Raw genomic sequence first — 18,334 nt, 5'->3', positions numbered from 1 at the left:
TGGGTGGGGGGTAAAAAAAAAGAAAAAAGTGAGATGAGCGGGAAAGATTCTTCTGTCTTCACTTTAAGCGACTTTATCCCCAGAGCCCCCTGTTTCTACATTTATTCTTTTCCCTGATAATGATGAGATCTTAAACCATTCTGGCAATTTTTATCAAATGTTAATTATTATAATATTCAGACAATATTTTTATAATGCAAAAAAGTCCAGGGTTTCTGTTTTCTAGAGGGTCCTTCTGATTAGTGAGGAAAGAGACAGTTGGATGGAGTGTTTTCTTGATTAAACTGTTATTTATGTAACAGTCCAGACAACACTGCTAGTGTGTAAGCAGAAGCCATCAGTGCAGTACAGCCCCACCATACCCTCAAATTAAAGCTGAGAATCTGCACTTTAAACCCATACACTCAATGTAATGTTAGTGGTTTGTAAAGGTGAGTGACTGATCCTCAGAAAGGCAAAGATAACACCTGAATAACACCTACTAAGGCCCTTCAACATATTCATTTTAATGACATATGACAGATCTGGCAATAGTTTAAATTAACCACGAATTCCACTCCCACTGTTGTTCCTTTCCGCCAGAAACGTTCTAATTGAGAAGGTGGGACTATTTTGTTTTATGAAATAAAAACGGGTGTATAATGTTAGGTATTGTCAGGAGATTCAGCCATTTTGTTCTCTAAAAGTATTTCTGTTGAAGCCCTGTCATATGCATCAGTGAACGGAAACAGCCTCAAGATGGAGCTGCTTGATGAAAATCTAGACACCAGATATAAACAAACTGATCGACAGCAGCACACCTCTAGTATTGTCACAAAACCGGACATCACAAACTGACTGACGATACACACACAGCATGGGGCCTCGGTTAAGAAGAAAGCATTTGGCTATCTATTTCACAGCAAGTAAGCCATTCTTGTTTAATTGTCAATACATTTCCATATCTTATATTATTTAATAATCATGACATTCCTGTAAAGTACAAATATCTTATACTTTATAAACAATGAAAGACATTGTTTATGTTTGAGGTTTAATAGAGCAGATTTCAATAGACTGACCATGTGTCACAGCATTCTAATATGAAAAAGCTTAAATTTGCTATTTTAACTCTAAAAATAGTCTGTGTTGAATGTAGGCCACCTCACATCCTGTTCAAAGATGACTGCAGGAGTCATTAGTAGTGTGGTTAGCTAGTCTTTCCATTTGCATCTTCCTCTGTATTCAGTCCAACCCTACAATCTCATGATTTCTTATCTGTACTTAATCAAATCTTTTTTCTCTCAGTAAATATAAATGTATCATCCTCTACTTACAAGAAACATCTCCTGGATGCGCTGGGACGCATCATCAGTGTTGTAGCCTGGGGTCAACAGGTGTTTCGGGTCTCACAACATACACCCTCCCCCCGAACCCCCGACCCACGGATCGGCCCTCTTCATCCAAAGCCACCTTGTAGCTTTCTCTGCGGCTTCACTTGTGGTTTTAATGGCCCTCTTCTTGGCTCACGCCCAACCGAGAGAGGAGTTTGCAGAGTGAACGTCCTGCAAAGCCTCTGCAGCCGACCTCTATGGGCTCGTAGAATGTTTTCCAGCCTCTGCCCGTGCACTCCTCCACTAGTTCTTGGTACTTGGTGCATTTCCTCTCATTGGCTTCCTCTATGCGCTCTTCCCAGGGCACCGTAAGTTCCAGCATGATCAGATGTTTTGAAGCCTCGGAGGTAATGATCATGTCTGGCCGGAGCGATGTTGCTGCAATGTGTGCTGGGAACTTAAGCTGCTTTCCCAGGTCGACCTGCAGCTGCCAGTCAGAGGCTGTGTGGAGGAGGCCTGTCGTTGTCTGTGGACGTGCACAGGGCTTCTCTCCAGTCTTCACCAAAGGGATTGCCCTCTTCGGAGCTTGATGGTGCTTGCTGGTGCTGATGGCTGAGGCTAAACTTTCGGCAACTGCCTTAAGCACCTGGTCATGGCACCAATCATAGTGGTCATCTGCCAGGGCCTTTGGGCAGCTGCTGAGATGTTCCAAGGAGCCTCTTCCAGAGCAGAGAGGGCAAGACGGTGTCTCGCTTTTCCCCCAAACATGGATATTTGCTGGGCTTGGCAGGGCAACATAGACTGCTTGCACCAGGAACCAGACCCGATGGAAGTCTGCCTGCATGATGTTTGACCAGGTGATCCTGCACTTCAGCGCACTTTCCCACTTTGTCCAGGCTCCCTGCTGCCAGAGTCCCACCGCTCAGCTCAGACCTCTTTCTGGAGTAGATGGTGTCTCTCCTTGCCCTGGGTCTTGCTGACTTGGGTCTTTGGGAAGAAACCTAAGCCTGCTCTGCCAGTCGCCAAGGTGCTCACCAGTGCCTTTTGTCTAAGGCGGGACTCCGCGACCTCCACTGCCTTGTCCACCCTCCATTTCTTTCCTGTCCTAACCTAAATACTGGCTGATGACACTTTGCAGTCCCTAAATTGTTCATGTATAGGTAACAGGTGCTTATAGGGTCAATTGATTCATTATAGAAGACAAATAAATGGGTGACAAATTTAAGAATGAAAGAAAAAAAAAACACATGGATCACTTTAAGCTTCCAGAACAGCATAAGTGCTCTTTGAGGGACAAACTGCATTCTTTCAAAACATATTCTCTCATCTTGTGTTGTGGGTGGTGGCTGTCTAAAACATCGCTCCATAATCTCTCATTGCCTGAAATGTGATGTATTCATGTCTGAACAAGGCAACCAGGTATTGCTACACATTATCAATTGAACAATGCTATTCAATGCTTTGTAATATTGAAGTGTATTGGTCATACCAGAATCCTCACTCACAGCTCCTCAAAGATCCCTCTTGCTCCTCAGCAAGTAACAAACAAATAAGGGAATTGGCATCGGTTTTGATAAACTGATTTTAAATTTAGTTTTTAATTGCATCTCTGTGAGTATGTTCCTGCTCTAATCTAGTCAAGTCAATTTCACATTAACGCTTTCTCTCTTTTAGTTCTGCTGTCTTGTGTGTGGGCAGATGAAAAAAAGGTAACTGCACAAGAGGGAGCAACTGTCACCTTACAGACAGGAGACAGCGGAAGCCACAGTGACATCAAGATAGTGTGGACTTTTGCAACTGAACAGCCAAACATGCGTATTGCCAGTGTGAAGAGCGGCACAGTGAGGACTGACTATGATGAGCGTTTCAGAGGTAGACTGCAGGTGGACAGTCGGACTGGAGCTCTGAACATCAAAAAGCTCAGAGTCAGTGACTCTGGGGTTTACATGTGGCAGTCCATCAGCAGCAACGTCTTATCCCAGAGTTTCCACCTTACTGTTTACAGTGAGTGCATCTGACAATTTGTCTCAGTGGCAATGAAAATGGAAGTCCATTCTCCATTTTACCAGGTTATATAAGACTCATGGATGTGTTCAGGGATTAAGTTACTACTTCCAGTTTAATAATGCAGTAATCCAGTTTATGAGTAATGTCAACTCACACACTTCATCATGTGGAATAGAATTACCAAGACATTTGCAACAAACCATGTGTATTAAATCAAATTGACTGCATGCAAGTCTAGAGCTTATATCATGAGTACATGGCACACACAGCTGTTGCCCTCTCTTTAACCAATCGTAATTAAATCCAAGGAGGGGGGACACAAACTGTATAGGCCATACTTTGTTATAAGTTAAATCCATCAGTTCATAGTTGAGGATAGAAGTGTGTGTGTCTGCGTTGCAGGGTTTATGTGTCCCCATGAGGAATCGTCTCTGCTAAAAATAATATACTATTTAATAAGTGAATTCATTCTTCATAAGCACTTTACTTTTGATACTTAATATTGAATTTTTAAAATTAAAATTTCAAGCAAAATGTCAATTGATTCATTCCACAAAACTCACATGTCCACAGTACATTGAAAGGTTGATTGGCATTTGTTGCTTGAATTCTTCCTTCTGTCTTTAATGGATGTCAAGAGATCACTTCCAAACATTTCATTGTAATGATCAAATCCAAAATCCAGTTAATACTGCTGATGCTAATAAGGCTTCAGCAGTCTGTCTTAGTACTTTGTACACTTCATTTGTCTAAGTACAAAAATGTCTCCAGCTGTTTTCACAGAAAGTAAATTGGTTTTGGTGGGACTCCCAAATCTTCTTTTTAACAGAATGATGCCTGTGGATTTATTTTCTAGCTGTCATTGCCACTTATGACGTTTTATTTCTCTTTCCTGCAGGCTCAGTCTCCACTCCAGCCATAAAAGTCAATTCATGTTTTGTCAACACAAACTGCAGTTCCCTCACGGTGGAGTGTTCTGTGGAGAACAGCAGAGAGCTGATCCTGTCCTGGTTCAGAGGGAGAGAGAGACTGAAAAATACAAGCAGTCCTCATCTGTCTACCAGGATTGCTCTTCCTCTGGAGATACAGTATTGTGATGGCGACAGCTACAGCTGCTTGGCTGAAAATCCAGTGGAAGAAAAAGCAACCAAACTGGATACAGAGGACACATGTCTGCAGAATGGAGGTAGAATGATGACAAAACACATGTTCTTCCTTTCTGTCACCATCCCATTTGTGGTCACTAAGAGAAAAATAATGTAGATGTTTAGTTTGTTATAGCTTTGTTGTCAGCCATCAAGGTGTCATATTTGGGTTTTTTTCCTCTCTTGTGGGCTCCTTCACACTTCCCAAGGCACAATAAGTTCTATCCTGATCATCTTCTTGGTCTTGGATAATCACAGGACGATGTCAGCTCTCTGTGCTGTTGACACGCCTGTTGAAAGAACTCCAGCTTTTATCTGCGGCTGATGACCACTTCAGTCTGGCATTCCTAGTTGGTGGTAGCTAATCTGCATTTGTCTGTGGTTGCCCTGCTCCTCCCTGCTCTTCCCCAGTGTAGGCCTGTGATGCATCAGGGAGTAAGAGGTCCTCAGCTCTGTAGTTATGGTCCTGGCTGTGGTCCTCCCCCATCTGACCAGTGTTAACTGTGCATTCCCCCTGCAGCCACACCTTGTTATTGTCTGGTGGATCTTGAGGCCTGAAGATTCGTGCAAATCTTGCTTTTGGTCCAGCAGCTTTCCCACTCAAAGTTGTTTGTACTAGTCATGTTACCATAGATCACTTCAGTTGGGTCTTTCACCCAACCCCTCTGATGACCATGGGATTGTTGCATCAGTAGCTAGATTTATGGGTGTGACCAGGAGCCTGTTTCAGGAAGCAGGTTTAACTAACTGAGTTAAAACCTTAACTCTAAGTTGACCGACTCTGAGCTGTCAAACTCAGAGTTTTGGGTTTCAGAACAACTGATAACAGTTAGTTCAATCAACTCTGTGTCAAAGTAACTGAGTGAAGCTCGTGCATGAGGAGCTCAAGCCTTCATCAATGGAGCACAGATAACATGATTCACCATGGCAACAGGAGAAACAAAGGGCTCAGTCCTCCTACTTCTCCCCGGTGGAGTTAGAAATACATGCAGATAATGAGAATATACACTAAAAAAAAAGCAATACAGTAGCAGCAGCAAAACAACATGAGCTGATGTGGCAGAAAATTACCAATGTGTGAGTATCAATGAAAAAAAAAAAGTCTCAACTGTTCCACTTATTAAACATTTATATTCTGTGTATGTGTTTGTGTGTGACACATTTAATATTCATGCAGACCTCAACAGGTACAAAACGCAGGCCTACTTGGCAGCAACTGAATATGAAATATAAAAATATAGCTCAAACAAGTCAGGTATCATTTCATTACAAGCTATTCTGATGTTGTTTAGCCTGCCCTCATTAAACAGCATTCAGTGGTACATTCAACATGTGATATATTTCAGTAGTTAGTGAAATCTTCTAAGCAAAAAGAAAGTTCAGCCATCCCTCTGCCAGTATTTAATATTGTATATTTGAAAGCAACACCTAAATACCTTTATACATACAACACTACCAAAGTGTAAACGTTTCAGTCCAAGAGTCACTTTTTTCTTCTTTTTTTATTAAAGATTTATGTTTGGGCACTTTCACCTTAATTTAACATTAGCTGGTATAGGGGTTGACCGGAAACAGGGAGAGAGAGAGAGAGAGAGAGAGAGAGAGAGAGAGAGAGAGAGGGGAAAGACCTGCAGGAATCGCACCATGGACACTGTCATTATGAGGCATGCGCAGTAACCACTTGGCTATCAATAACTTTAATATTACGTGTCTGACAGCCGGTTGCCTTGGTAACATGCTCAGCGTCACAGATGTTACATATAAAACTGCCATTGGCACAGAAATAAACAAAGTGCAACACAAAGAACTTGCTCTGAACTGAGAGCATGTCCACGATGTGTCGTACAGACGATACGAGGGCTGAGAATATTGTTCAGATAAAATGATTGTACAGAAAAACAGATCAGAATGATAAAACATCCCAGCAGGGTCTGATCACCCTCTGACGGAGATTTGTGCTTTGTATTCGTGCTTCAATATTAACTGACTCTTTAAGAAATGTCTGACAGCTTCTTCAGTCTGCAGGCTTCAGTTAAAAAGGAAGATAAACTCTGGGTTAGTTGAAAACCTGCCAGCGAGCAGGTTAGGTTCAAGGAGTATGTTGCCAGGGTAACTGACTCAGAGTTAAGCTGAACTGGCTTTGTGAAACCGAAAAACCAGAGTTTCCTTCAACTCTGAGTCATCTTACTCAGATTTTTCACTAAACCGGCTTTTTGAAACAGGGCCCTGGGCAGTTAAAAACCCTGGACACCACCCTGGGACTTTCAGTTTCTTGTAGTACAGAGAAAAGGAGCAGAAATGTGAATTTCTAGTTTCATCCACAAAAAAAAAAGTAAAACCAGATAACCATATACAATAAATACATTTGTAAAAGGGCAAAACAGCAGTAGCCAGAGGAACTAGGACATGGGAGCAGACATCATTTTCCAGTACCTGTTGTAAAGAAAACACATTATACAAAAGTATAGAGTGACATGTATACAATATATATTGATCCAAAAACATGTTTCAGTAATTAAAATCTAAAGACCACTAAGAAGAATATTAAACAAAACAAAGACTTAAACTTAAAGATTAACATACCTGCGAGTTACATGAACAGTTTATCCAACTAGGATCTGGAACATACACACCACACTCCTCTAGTGGAGGGAGCAGCAACTACCTTCAATTAGCTCCCATATTCTTGCAATTATACCTGCACAGAAGTGAGGGAGAACTTAATGCATGCGCCCACTAAATGACACACAAGCCAAGAACAATTCATACCTTAGTTTGACATCGGCATCCCTCAAACAAACATGGAGTCAGAGCAGGGTGAGGCAATACCTACTACTGACTGCTCACAGCTACATTTAAGGACTGAGAAGTGATTAGCCTCACCTACTGACAATCAATGATTGCAGGGTGTGGCTAAACTAGAGAGGGGAGGGAGTGCTACCCATCACAATCAGAAACTGCATGTTGGGCTGTCAGCCCTTTAGGCCCCAGGTCCCCGTCTTTCCTGGATGTCATCTGTCTTTCCAGGTGTCACAAGCCTTCTCCTGGTTGGCAGCTGTCAATGGTTATCAGTATGTTATTACAACATCAGGTGTTAAGCTGCTACAACACCGACATGCTCAGCCGAGGCCATCTGTCCTCATGTGTTTTGAGCACTTGCTCGGTACACTCTCAAAATGTGGGCCTGCAGCAACAATCAGTCACTGAGTTAGTGGTGGGTCTCCAGCTCTCCACTCTCTTACCTCATGCATACCCAACAGGATGCTCACATTGCAGCTGTGGAGATCTTTTGCACTGCTGTTCTGCATGTTTGCCCTGTCACCTGTACAGCAGCAAACATCTGCCATACAGACAACAGGAAATGATAGATTGTGTGGGTGTAGGTTAGTGAAATCTTAAGGTCATGAATTTGTTGGTATTGTTCTCTGATTTCTAAATAACCTTGGCAGAAAAAAATCAAACATCATAATTTAAATCTGAACTGCATGAATATTTGTTTAAGAATGATAAAGTTATAGTTATAATAAAATCAAGGTATCGTCAAAGGTCCAAGCTGTACTGTTTCTCTTAACCTTATTCCCTCAGAGAGTAGCAGCTGGTGTCAGACTGAAGGCACAGTGCGACTGGTTATCTCTGCTGTTGTCGGCATGGCTTTGGTTGTTCTTATCGTGGACTACATGAGACTCTGAGGGTAAAACTAACTGGGATCCTGACGACCATCAGTCTAGTCCTGCCATCTCCATCAAAAATACACTGACTGTTAATACTGCTAAGTGATGTTAGTCATTTGAACAAATTATATCGACTATGTGTCGCTAATTTACAGTAATTTAAAGGGAAGGAAGTGTGGTCATATTCAATATTTGTCTTATTTGTCTAAAATTACGTAAATACATAGTCACTAGCAAAGTCAAAGCATTGAGATACAGACCAACACATTGTTGGTTTTGACCTTTTAATGGGTTTTAAATGACCAATATGTAATATATTTACTGTATTAACTCATGAAATGATGATATGTTATCAGACATTAAGTGAACTGCGAATCTAATACTACAGCAAGCATTTTCTCCTTTTAAATTTCCATACATTTCCACAAATAAGCTTAAGATAAAATGATGTCATCCATTAATCTTAAATATTTTTTAGAAAAACATGGTGTCATTATAAGGTGTAGAGCTGCAGGCTTTGTCTGTCATAGTCTAACATAGTAACCTGATAAAAAACAGATAATGTCAGAGCCATCCACATTTATCAGAAGTCAAAGTCTAGCCAAATTGCAGAGGCTGTAAATTGAAGTTGAGACATTACATACTCTTTAATGAATCTACTGTAGTTACTGTATTTCAAAATTAATTCAAGCAATGTGATCCAAATTTAGCACCTGAATGTTGTTTCTGTGCAGCTATTATGATGAAGATACGACATGCGTTTATATTTAGTTCTGCCCGTTAAGCATTTGGAGTGGAGTGCAAGCTTTTCAGTAATTTCTGAAAAGTTGTTAGGTCTATAGATTAATGTAATGCAAAGCTACTTTCTATATCTACTTATGTCACTAAAACATCTGTATTCAGGTTTATAGTGAAAGTTGGCATGTTATACAGAAGTTGTTAGGAACTGTCTGTTTTGCTTCAAAATCACAGAGTCCCTGGCTTTTTTAAGGCCAAAAAGGCACAACGGCCTGTATACAATTGCGCATGACAGTGTGTCAGTTTATTTAGCAAAAGACAGAAATTATGCTTTAATTGCTTTGCTAAAGTTGGCTACTGAAATGTCAGATTTTTTTGCCTATTCTTTTCTATTGGCCTGCATCCACATCACGTCACAAAACACAATGGCTTCAAATCCTTTTATTCTCAGTGGAACATTTTTTATATTTTAAGATCAGTATAAAAATGTGTTTTGATAACATTTCTAGTGAGGAATGTGCATTTTATTTTCATTATTTTTGTTCAGTGAATGTATATGAGTTATTAGGAAGGTTGTTTCAGGTCACACCAGAAAATTGTAGGAATGCAACGTTTTCTATGGTGGTTGCTATTACATGGTGTTTGAATAAATGTCTTAGTGTTGTGTAAAGCTCTGATGTAATTTGTGTTATTTCATTTCTCTTTGTCTGAAAAGTGTCTTCTTCCCATCTGCTCCATTCACCTCAGTCACATCCTTCACATTGAGACCCCATTGCATGTCTCATGAAAGGCAGATTTAGCTTTTTGGTAACTGTGTAGGGACTGAACAAAGTTCAAGAACGACCTGAAAAAACAATGAAGTCTTATTAAATCATCATCAACTAGCCTGTAGCACATTTATTCTTGAGGCTAGAACAGGAAAGTGGATAGGGCAACCTTGCCTAGTAGAAAAACATAGATGAAAGGGTGATGAAAGTCTACCATCACCTTTAACTGTTGACACTGGCCCATGATACAAGGCCTTTATCCCCTGAAAGTCTGTGAGGAATAAAAAGGCCATTGCTACAGCTGGATGCTGAGAAGCATTGTCTTTTTCAGTGATTCTGGAGTCTTCTCATATTAATTGATAAGGGATGAAACCCACATGATCAGGGTGAATTTAAGTTTTTGTTGTTGTTGTTTTTTGTTTGTTTTTTAAATTCCAAAGCATTTTTGTGATATTTTTGAAAATGGTTCAAAACATTTATAAACCAATACCAATCTCCCTCTTGTGTTTGACATTTGATACATTTTATAATATCTTGAATCTCTTCTTTTGAAGTAGGAATTTCTAGATCTGTCTGAAACTGTAAGGTAGGGAATGGAGAAATCAGTTGCTTTTGTTACTATTCTAGAACACACAATATTTTTCTATTGCATTTTATAACACAACATTGCCGACAGGCAATGACGGCATGTAATTCTGATTACTGAGTTAAATGTACACTCCTGAACAAAATCTTAAGACTGGGGGAAAGTATTAGCATTTCATGGTGGTGGATCGTAACCAGGTTGTACAGTAAGTAGAGCTTCAAAATGCAAAAAGAAGAAACAGGAGCAAGAGACAAAAAACATAAAGGGGGCAATTTATTGAAATCTGCATTTAAACTCAAACAGGCTGCTCATCCGGGAGGCGTCCGGGAGGCATCCTAACTAGATGCCCGAGCCACCTCATCTGTCTCTTCTCAACGCGGAGGAGCAGGGGGTCTACTCCGAGCTCCTCCCGGATGACCGAGCTTCTCACCCTATCTCTAAGGGAAGAGAGGAAGCTCATTTTGGCCGCTTGTACCCGCGATCTCGTTCTTTCGGTCACTACCCAAAGCTCATGACCATAGGTGAGGGTAGGAACGAAGATCGACTGGTAAATCGAGAGCTTCGCCTTTCGGCTCAGCTCCCTCTTCACCACGACGGATCTGTGCAGAGTAGCATTACTGCAGACGCTGCACCGATCCGCCTGTCGATCTCACGCTCCATCCTTCCCTCACTCGTGAACAAGATCCAGAGGTACTTGAACTCCTCCACTTGGGGCAGGATCTCATCCCCGACCCGGAGGGTGCACTCCACCCTTTTCCGGCTGAGGACCATGGACTCGGATTTGGAGGTGCTGATTCTCATCCCGGCCGCTTCACACTCGGCGGCGAACCGATCCAGTGAGAGTTGGAGGTCACGGTCTGATGAAGCCAACAGGACCACATCATCTGCAAAAAGCAGTGACCCAATCCTGAGGTCACCAAACCGGAACCCCTCAACGCCCCGGCTGCGCCTAGAAATCCTGTCCATAAAAATGATGAACAGGATCGGTGACAAAGGGCAGCCCTGGTGGAGTCCAACCCCCACTGGAAACGAGTCCGACTTACTACCAGCTATGTGGACCAAGCTCTGGCACCGGTCGTACAGGGAACGGACGGCCTGTATCATGGGGTCCGATACCCCATACTCCCTGCTCATCAGCTGATCAAAAGTTTATGACCATAGCCTTAAAAGTCCAAATCTACGCTAAAATCTGGCTTTCATGTCATTTTCTGTCAGACATTCACACTGTCATGACCTCCTGATGGAAAAGGCAAAAAGGCTTTCTGTCTTTGAACGTGGCAGGATTGTTGAGCTGCACAAGCAAGGCCTCTCGCAACGCGCCATCGCTGCCGAGGTTGGACGCAGTAAAGTCATTTTAAATTTCTTAAAAGATCCTGAGGGTTATGGGACAAAAAAGTCAAGTGGTAGACCCAAAACAATTTCACTTGCACCTCATGATGGAGCCTCTCCACTGTGCCGCGTTGAAATCGCGAAAATCTCCAGTGGGAGCTCCTTGGCATGCCAGTAACGTTGGAAGCCATTAGGACCGTCTAGGTTAAAGTTTTTCTCGTCAGAGAATAAAACTTTCTTTCACCCTCAATGTCCCATGTTTGGTGCTCCCTTGCAAAGTCCAAACGGGCAAGTTTGTGGCGTGGGAGGAGACGTGATCTTTGAAGACGTTTTTTGTTCTTTAAGCCCTTCTCTCGCAGATGCCGTCTTATGGTTATTGGGCTGCACTCAGCATCAGTAAGGGCCTTAATTTGGGTCGAGGATTAGCCTGTGTCTTCCCGGACAGCCCGTTGGATCCTCCGGCTCAGCACAGGTGAAATTGTTTTGGGTCTACCACTTAACTTTTTTGTCCCATAACCCTCAGGATCTTTTAAGAAATTTAAAATGACTTTACTGCGTCCAACCTCGGCAGCGATGGCACGTTGCCAGAGGCCTTGCTTGTGCAGCTCAACAATCATGCCACGTTCAAAGACAGAAAGCCTTTTTGCCTTTTCCATCAGGAGGTCATGACAGTGTGAATGTCTGACAGAAAATGACATGAAAGCCAGATTTTAGCACAAGGTATTGTGATAGATTTTAACTTAACCTCCATTTTCTCTATTTTAAAGGCTCTTTTGTTCTCTTGTTTACTCATTTACTTCATACTTGATGGGGAATTCCTCATGAATGACAATAAATGGCAATAAATGGGTTAGGGAAATGTATCCTGTTTTCCAGAAGGAAGTCTCAATTACTCCTCTGCCAAAGTTCATTGGAATTTCACATCATTGTTATTTCCTTGACTGAGTCATTGCACCTGTCATTTATGTTTTACAGTTGGTCATATAATTCTTACCTTAATGTTAGTTCCTTTAATTATGTTACTTTCAACTATGAATTAAATGAAAGTTGGAAGAAGAGTGAGCGAGTGTAATGCTATAATGCTATTTTATATGCTGGGTGTTTAAATATCTTTGAGTTGAAACAAGTGCATTACTGTATACTGACTGTATTTGACTTTATTTTGAGGAGAGTAAAGACCATAAAGTGTAGAACAGCTTTAAGGGAGGAAATAAATACATTCAAACCAGCTCAATACTTGTAAACTACAAGTTTACACTGGTCAACAAATGTAATCAGTGCATCCATTCATTTGTAAGAAAATCTGAAAATCTTCACATTTGTTGTAAATTACATTTTTAATTGCTAGATGGATATAGGAGTCACAAAGAGAAAAAAAAGTAACAAAAACAAAAAAGGGATGATACTTTTTCTGCCTTTGGGTTCCTGTTAGTCATGGTCATCCCAAACTCAGATTAATAAACAGGATATAATGGTTTTGCCTGGAAATCCCACCTATATAGACCTATTTGATAGATGTTTATCTTTCCGCAAAACAATTCAATGTTGACGCACGACACAAAGTCCATGTTTTATCATTGTCAGGTTAATAAGGTGACTCACTTTTAGGGTTTGAAGTGAGTATATAAAGAACAGAGAAGCCTCCACTGATCTACCTGATACCTGAGGAACACATTGACCTGACGGCTGCTTCTGCCTGTAAGTCTTACCTCTGTGCATATAGTTAACCCTTCAGCTGTACTGTATGTTTAGTGCATCTGTCACAAGGTAATCTTTTCCAATACTATCTCCTTTTGCACATTGCTGCTGTATGTTCTAAGTCTACTTTTGATTAACTGGATTTGGATTTCTTTCTCCCTCCAGACCTTTATTACATTTCATCATCATGAAGAATCTTCTGATCCTTTCTGTTATCCTTTGTGCTGCACTTTCAATCAGAGCTGCAACAGGTGAGACAGAATATGTCTAAATACCAGTAACACTCATTAGTACTTGTTTAGCACACAGCGTTTTAACTTAAATTGATCTATATGAATAATGTTTGCCTTTCTTTTCCCACAGCTGCTCCAGCTGAAGCTACCGCTGTGCCACAGGAGGACAACCATGTACCAAACTCAGGTAACTGGGACATTACTTTTGAATTTATTTTCCATGTTGCCGAGTCAGATAACTCAAACATCGTTGCTTAACATCTTGTAGCCTCATATCAGGTGTTTCTTTTCTTTGTCAAATCTATGCTGAAATGTGTCTTCATAAAAACTGTATAGACAATGTTATTGGTTTGAGCTTAAGGAAAACCTAATAATTAACCAGGGAACACCTCAGTTATATATATGTAGCAATAACCCATTCAGCTACTTACTTGAAAGCTTAAATAAAAAATTGATGTAGCTTTTATTGTTTCTTACAATGCAGCTTTATACAGAAATGATGCTATTGCATAATAAATTGGTAAGAAAATAATAGAAGATTGAACTTTAAAATATTTTTGATGTCCTATATTTCTACTTTGTGGCAGTATGTCTAAAATAAAAGTAATAACAAATAATAATAATAATAATAATTGTTCTCTAAAGTAAAATAACAAATAATGATTGACATTATTTGTGGTGGCTGTGGCTCAGGAGGTAGAGCAGTCATCCACCAACCGGAAAATCAGCTATTTGATTCCCGGTTCCTCCAGTCCACATGTCCATGTGTCCTTGGGAAAGATACTAAACCCCAAATTGTCCCAATGGCTGCACCAACGGTGTATGAATGTGTGTGAATGGTTAGTTTCCTCCTGATGAGCAGGTTGGTACCCTGTGTGGTAGCTCCTGTCATCAGTGTATGAATGTGTGTGAATGGGTGAATGTGACATGTAGTGTAAAAGAGCTTTGAGTGGTCATAAAGACTAAAAAAGTGCTCTATAACACAGGACACAGTACAGTCTATTTTCCATTTCACACAAAGAGCATACAAATAAATCAACTCAAATGACCTTATGTTGATTTGTTTTTACAGAGGTGGCTGCTGCAGCTGATCAACCTCAGGGTAAGAAAGTCACACAAAAGAGAAACTACATGTGGAGAGATGCTCAGTCCTAACAGTAACAATACATGATCTGAGCTCAGCCTGTCATGCTGTTGTGTTGTTGTCAGCTGACTGTTGTTGTCCGTGTCTTACTGTAACAGTTTTTTGAGTTTTTCCCTGCCACTGTCACCAAGTGCTGCTCATGGTGGAATGTTGGATCTCTGTTATTAAATTACAGAGTATGGTCAGGACCTGCTCTGTGTGTAAAGTGCCTTGAGTTGACTTTTGTTGTGATTTGGCGCTATATAAATAAAGATTGATTGATTAATACATTTGATTCAATTTAATGTTTTTTGATTTTTGACAAATCAAATTCAGTAACTTCATTCATAACTTTTTTTTCCCCTCATAAATTTCAGCTCGTTTTGGGTTTTGCCTCGACGGTTGGACAAATTATGGTGGCAGCTGCTACTATCTAGGCAACAATGCTGTTACCTGGAGATATGCTGAGGTAATGATGATAGAATATATTAAAAAAAGATTTTTTTTTTTGTTTATTTTTTTTGTTTATTTTTCTTTCCATGACTGCATTATATCCCTCCTGTCTTGTCCCTCTCCAGAGCTTTTGTGCTGGCTTTGATAGCAGTCTGGCCTCAGTCCATAGCATCTGGGAGTATCATTTCCTCCAGCGTATGGCCAAGACTGGTGGTCACACCTTTGCCTGGATCGGAGGTTACTACTTCCAGGTTTGTTGAAACATTTTAAAAGCCTGTATTATAGACAACCTTTAGTTACAAACATATTTCAATGACATTTGTTAGAGAGGTAGGCTATGGTATAAGGCAATCATTTTCACTGTTTTCTCATGAACTAGTGCTTTCCTTTCATTTGGATGATAACAATTTGGGACATGGATGCCACAACTTTATATCACTGTTGAACACATTCTGAATATTATTTATAAATAACCAAATATGATGAAAACTTGGTAGTATATTCATACTCTGAGTGGTTTCTAGTCAGCTTGTTTGTGTATAATTACAGTTTTTCTTTCTGTTAAAACAGTGATAGATTAACAAACGCATAATTTAATTTCAAACCCTGAAAACACATGACTATACCTGTCAGGTCTGGTGATGGCCCTGGTCCATCCATTGGGAAACTGATGTTGGTCTGAAATAAAGTGAACTTGAAGCTAAAACTTAAAATGCCTCTTTTTGTTTAGTAGTTTTCTTAATACCCAACTCAGAAGAATTACAGTGCAATCTATGTAATTAGAGACAAACTGTTGTTTAAAAAAAATACTACTACTAGGTGTCGCCAGAATGAGAAATGGTCACATTTTACATGTACAGGCTTTAAACTAACAAATGTGGACATAAATGTGAAAAACTGCAATTTAAGGGAACGATAACTGTATTTTTTTCTCCAGGGTAAGTGGAGTTGGGAAGATGGCTCACGGTTTGACTATCACAACTGGGGGACAACAAGCTCCACTGATGCCTACCAGTGCCTACAGCTCAACTCTCAGGGTAAGAAAAGGAAGGAAAGATCTTTCTCAATGCAAAAATATCTTAAATGCATAGTATGAAAATGCTATTGCTTCTGCTGAGGATGATGATGTTTTTGCAGAGTCCAGAGGATGGTCCAATCATGGCTGTCGCATGCACTTCCCATTCATCTGTAAGCAGCGGTCAAACTGCTAGTCCCAGTGTTACTGCTGACCTCTACAGATGACACTGAAGCTGCTGCTTGTCCTTTATAACATTACATATTATTTCATGGTAATCGACATCATTGCATGTTAATCCACATCCAAGTAAATGGTTTTTTTTACTTTGCTGAGTTTGATATTTCTATTCTTTCTTACTGTATTTTAGCAGGCAAACCATTATGTCAGGCAAAAATAAAATAACTCATACCTGTGACTTCCTTTCCTTTTTTTTTCTTCTTATTTTTTAAAACTTAAGAGACATACATATAGTGAATGTGTTATATAGGAAAACTATAGATTCTATAGATATAGAACTTTATTATCATTGTATAGCACAATGAAATGACTTATGTGACTGAATACCTCGGAGCTGACATTATTTGGGGACACAGGCCTCTCTGTGTGTAAACACATCAGGATATGTTTGCCAGAAATGTCTGAGATTTACAGGCCATTAATAATGCAGCTTTTCATTCTTAAGTGTTCAACCTATACATGGTATCTACAGTAATAGTGATCAATTGTATTTATAGAGCAGGGTACTCTTTACATAAGTTAAAAAGATCATCATTGTGTGCTGGCGAATGAGCTGTGAGTGCATGTAGAACATTTTCAGAGCAGATATTTTACCTTTCAGGAAAAGCACAAGTGAGACTGATGGCTCAGTTCTATTTAAGCATTAAACTACACACAGTGATAAACAGTTAAGCTGTTTGCTTTGATGTGATTTTGCAGTTTTGCAGAATATTTAAATCTTGTACATGAACATAAGAGTTTTTATGAGGGTGATTTGTGCAAAAATTGAAAGACAGACTCAACTGACCAGAATGACTGTTGCCTACACTGATAGATTTGTCCTGAAACAAGGAATCCAGGACATTATATCATTTTACTTTTCACTTAATAATTGAGGGCTCTGAGGAAACAGAAGTGCCCCATGAATGGCCACACGATGGTACCATTGAACCTGAGGTACACTTTCTTTAGCCCATGACAAAGTTCAGAGATCTTTATATTTATATTGTGTCTCTATATACACACCTGAGCCCTTGTTAGAGTACATAGCAGCACATGAATGAATGCACTTTGATCTTAGAGGACAGTCACTAATCTGCATAAACATGAGTATGTTTGTGTTCCTGTGTTTTATCTCTCAAATCAAATAATCTCATATTATCTACATGTCACCAATAAGGAAGTACTGAGAGAAATAATACTGATGTGACTGATAATACTATACAACATTAATTATCATCTAGTGTGCTTACACTGCAAAATGGAAGATTAACTCTGAGAATTCTTACATTTCTTATCTGAAAATTCTATTAATTGTGATGTAAATAAGTCAATATGATTTTACTGTGAAAATTCATGGATACATTCATGTATTGTCATTTATTAAGATATTAATGGATTGTCTGCATGGTTTTAAGATGTTTAAGTACTAGGTTTTTGCCTTTTGAGACTTTTATTCTTAAAAATTCCATTTAAAATATTTCAAATGACTCACATTTCAGCTGAGGTGTGTGAGTTTGGTATCAGAGCAAATGTTAAATTAACATTAAAACACTGCAGGAGGACATAGTGAGCCCTAGCCCTTACGATGAGAAAACTTGATGGAAATATGACATTTCTGTCTGTTTCATGTATTTTCATTTGTGTCTTTTTTATGTTCACTTTTATTGATATACCAACTTTCCCCACTCAGCCGGTGTACAAACATGTTGGCAATTTCAAGAAATTCTTTCAAATTTATATGTGTAAATAGTGAAAATATATCTTACATTTCTTGTTTCCAGAGGAGGGTAATTGCGCAGACCTGGCAGGCCACCAGGCCAACGAGGACTCCCGAAGAAATATTTTATGCCATCATTTTAAAAAATAATGCCCAATATCCATCGATTTGGAAATCAAGTGTTTTGGAGCCTCTGTGCCAAAATGTGTAGCGTAGCTCCAAGCCAAGCAAAAAACTTCAAGAGGAAATGAATGAACGCAAGAGAGGACAGCTGAACCCGCGCTGTGAAGTGCCTCTGTTTACTCTATTTCTGATGA

General features: G+C 39.9%; 2 protein-coding genes across 2 annotated transcripts; both read left to right on the top strand.

Annotated features, from left to right (window-relative positions):
* The first annotated feature begins 875 nt into the window (after positions 1 to 875).
* On the top strand, positions 876 to 8,154 carry LOC133988905 (SLAM family member 9-like). The gene is made up of 4 exons (XM_062428102.1): positions 876 to 905; positions 2,988 to 3,317; positions 4,219 to 4,506; positions 8,051 to 8,154. Exons 2-4 carry the CDS (start codon positions 3,125 to 3,127, stop codon positions 8,152 to 8,154), a joined length of 585 nt encoding a protein of 194 aa, XP_062284086.1. The 5' UTR covers positions 876 to 905; positions 2,988 to 3,124.
* A 5,036-nt stretch (positions 8,155 to 13,190) lies between these two features.
* On the top strand, positions 13,191 to 16,328 carry LOC134000977 (ladderlectin-like). The gene is made up of 8 exons (XM_062440509.1): positions 13,191 to 13,254; positions 13,420 to 13,505; positions 13,618 to 13,674; positions 14,560 to 14,589; positions 14,988 to 15,079; positions 15,189 to 15,314; positions 16,001 to 16,100; positions 16,201 to 16,328. The coding sequence occupies exons 2-8, from the start codon at positions 13,442 to 13,444 to the stop codon at positions 16,272 to 16,274; spliced, it is 543 nt and encodes a 180-aa protein (XP_062296493.1). The 5' UTR covers positions 13,191 to 13,254; positions 13,420 to 13,441; the 3' UTR covers positions 16,275 to 16,328.
* Positions 16,329 to 18,334: the final 2,006 nt, after the last annotated feature.

This window comes from Scomber scombrus, chromosome 2 (assembly GCF_963691925.1).
Source record: "Scomber scombrus chromosome 2, fScoSco1.1, whole genome shotgun sequence".
NCBI classification, from domain to species: domain Eukaryota; kingdom Metazoa; phylum Chordata; class Actinopteri; order Scombriformes; family Scombridae; genus Scomber; species Scomber scombrus.
The sequence above is the reverse complement of the archived record's forward strand: the minus strand, read 5'-3'. Positions and strand labels throughout refer to the sequence as shown.

Bases quoted from the DNA above. Each gene is read 5' to 3' on its own strand.
- LOC133988905 (XM_062428102.1), top strand. From the start codon at position 3,125: ATGCGTATTGCCAGTGTGAAGAGCGGCACAGTGAGGACTGACTATGAT. The intron at 3,318-4,218 runs GTGAGTGCATCT...TCTTTCCTGCAG, and splicing joins TTTCCACCTTACTGTTTACA to GCTCAGTCTCCACTCCAGCC. The intron at 4,507-8,050 runs GTAGAATGATGA...TTATTCCCTCAG, and splicing joins CACATGTCTGCAGAATGGAG to AGAGTAGCAGCTGGTGTCAG.
- LOC134000977 (XM_062440509.1), top strand. From the start codon at position 13,442: ATGAAGAATCTTCTGATCCTTTCTGTTATCCTTTGTGCTGCACTTTCA. The intron at 13,506-13,617 runs GTGAGACAGAAT...CTTTTCCCACAG, and splicing joins TTCAATCAGAGCTGCAACAG to CTGCTCCAGCTGAAGCTACC. The intron at 16,101-16,200 runs GTAAGAAAAGGA...ATGTTTTTGCAG, and splicing joins CCTACAGCTCAACTCTCAGG to AGTCCAGAGGATGGTCCAAT.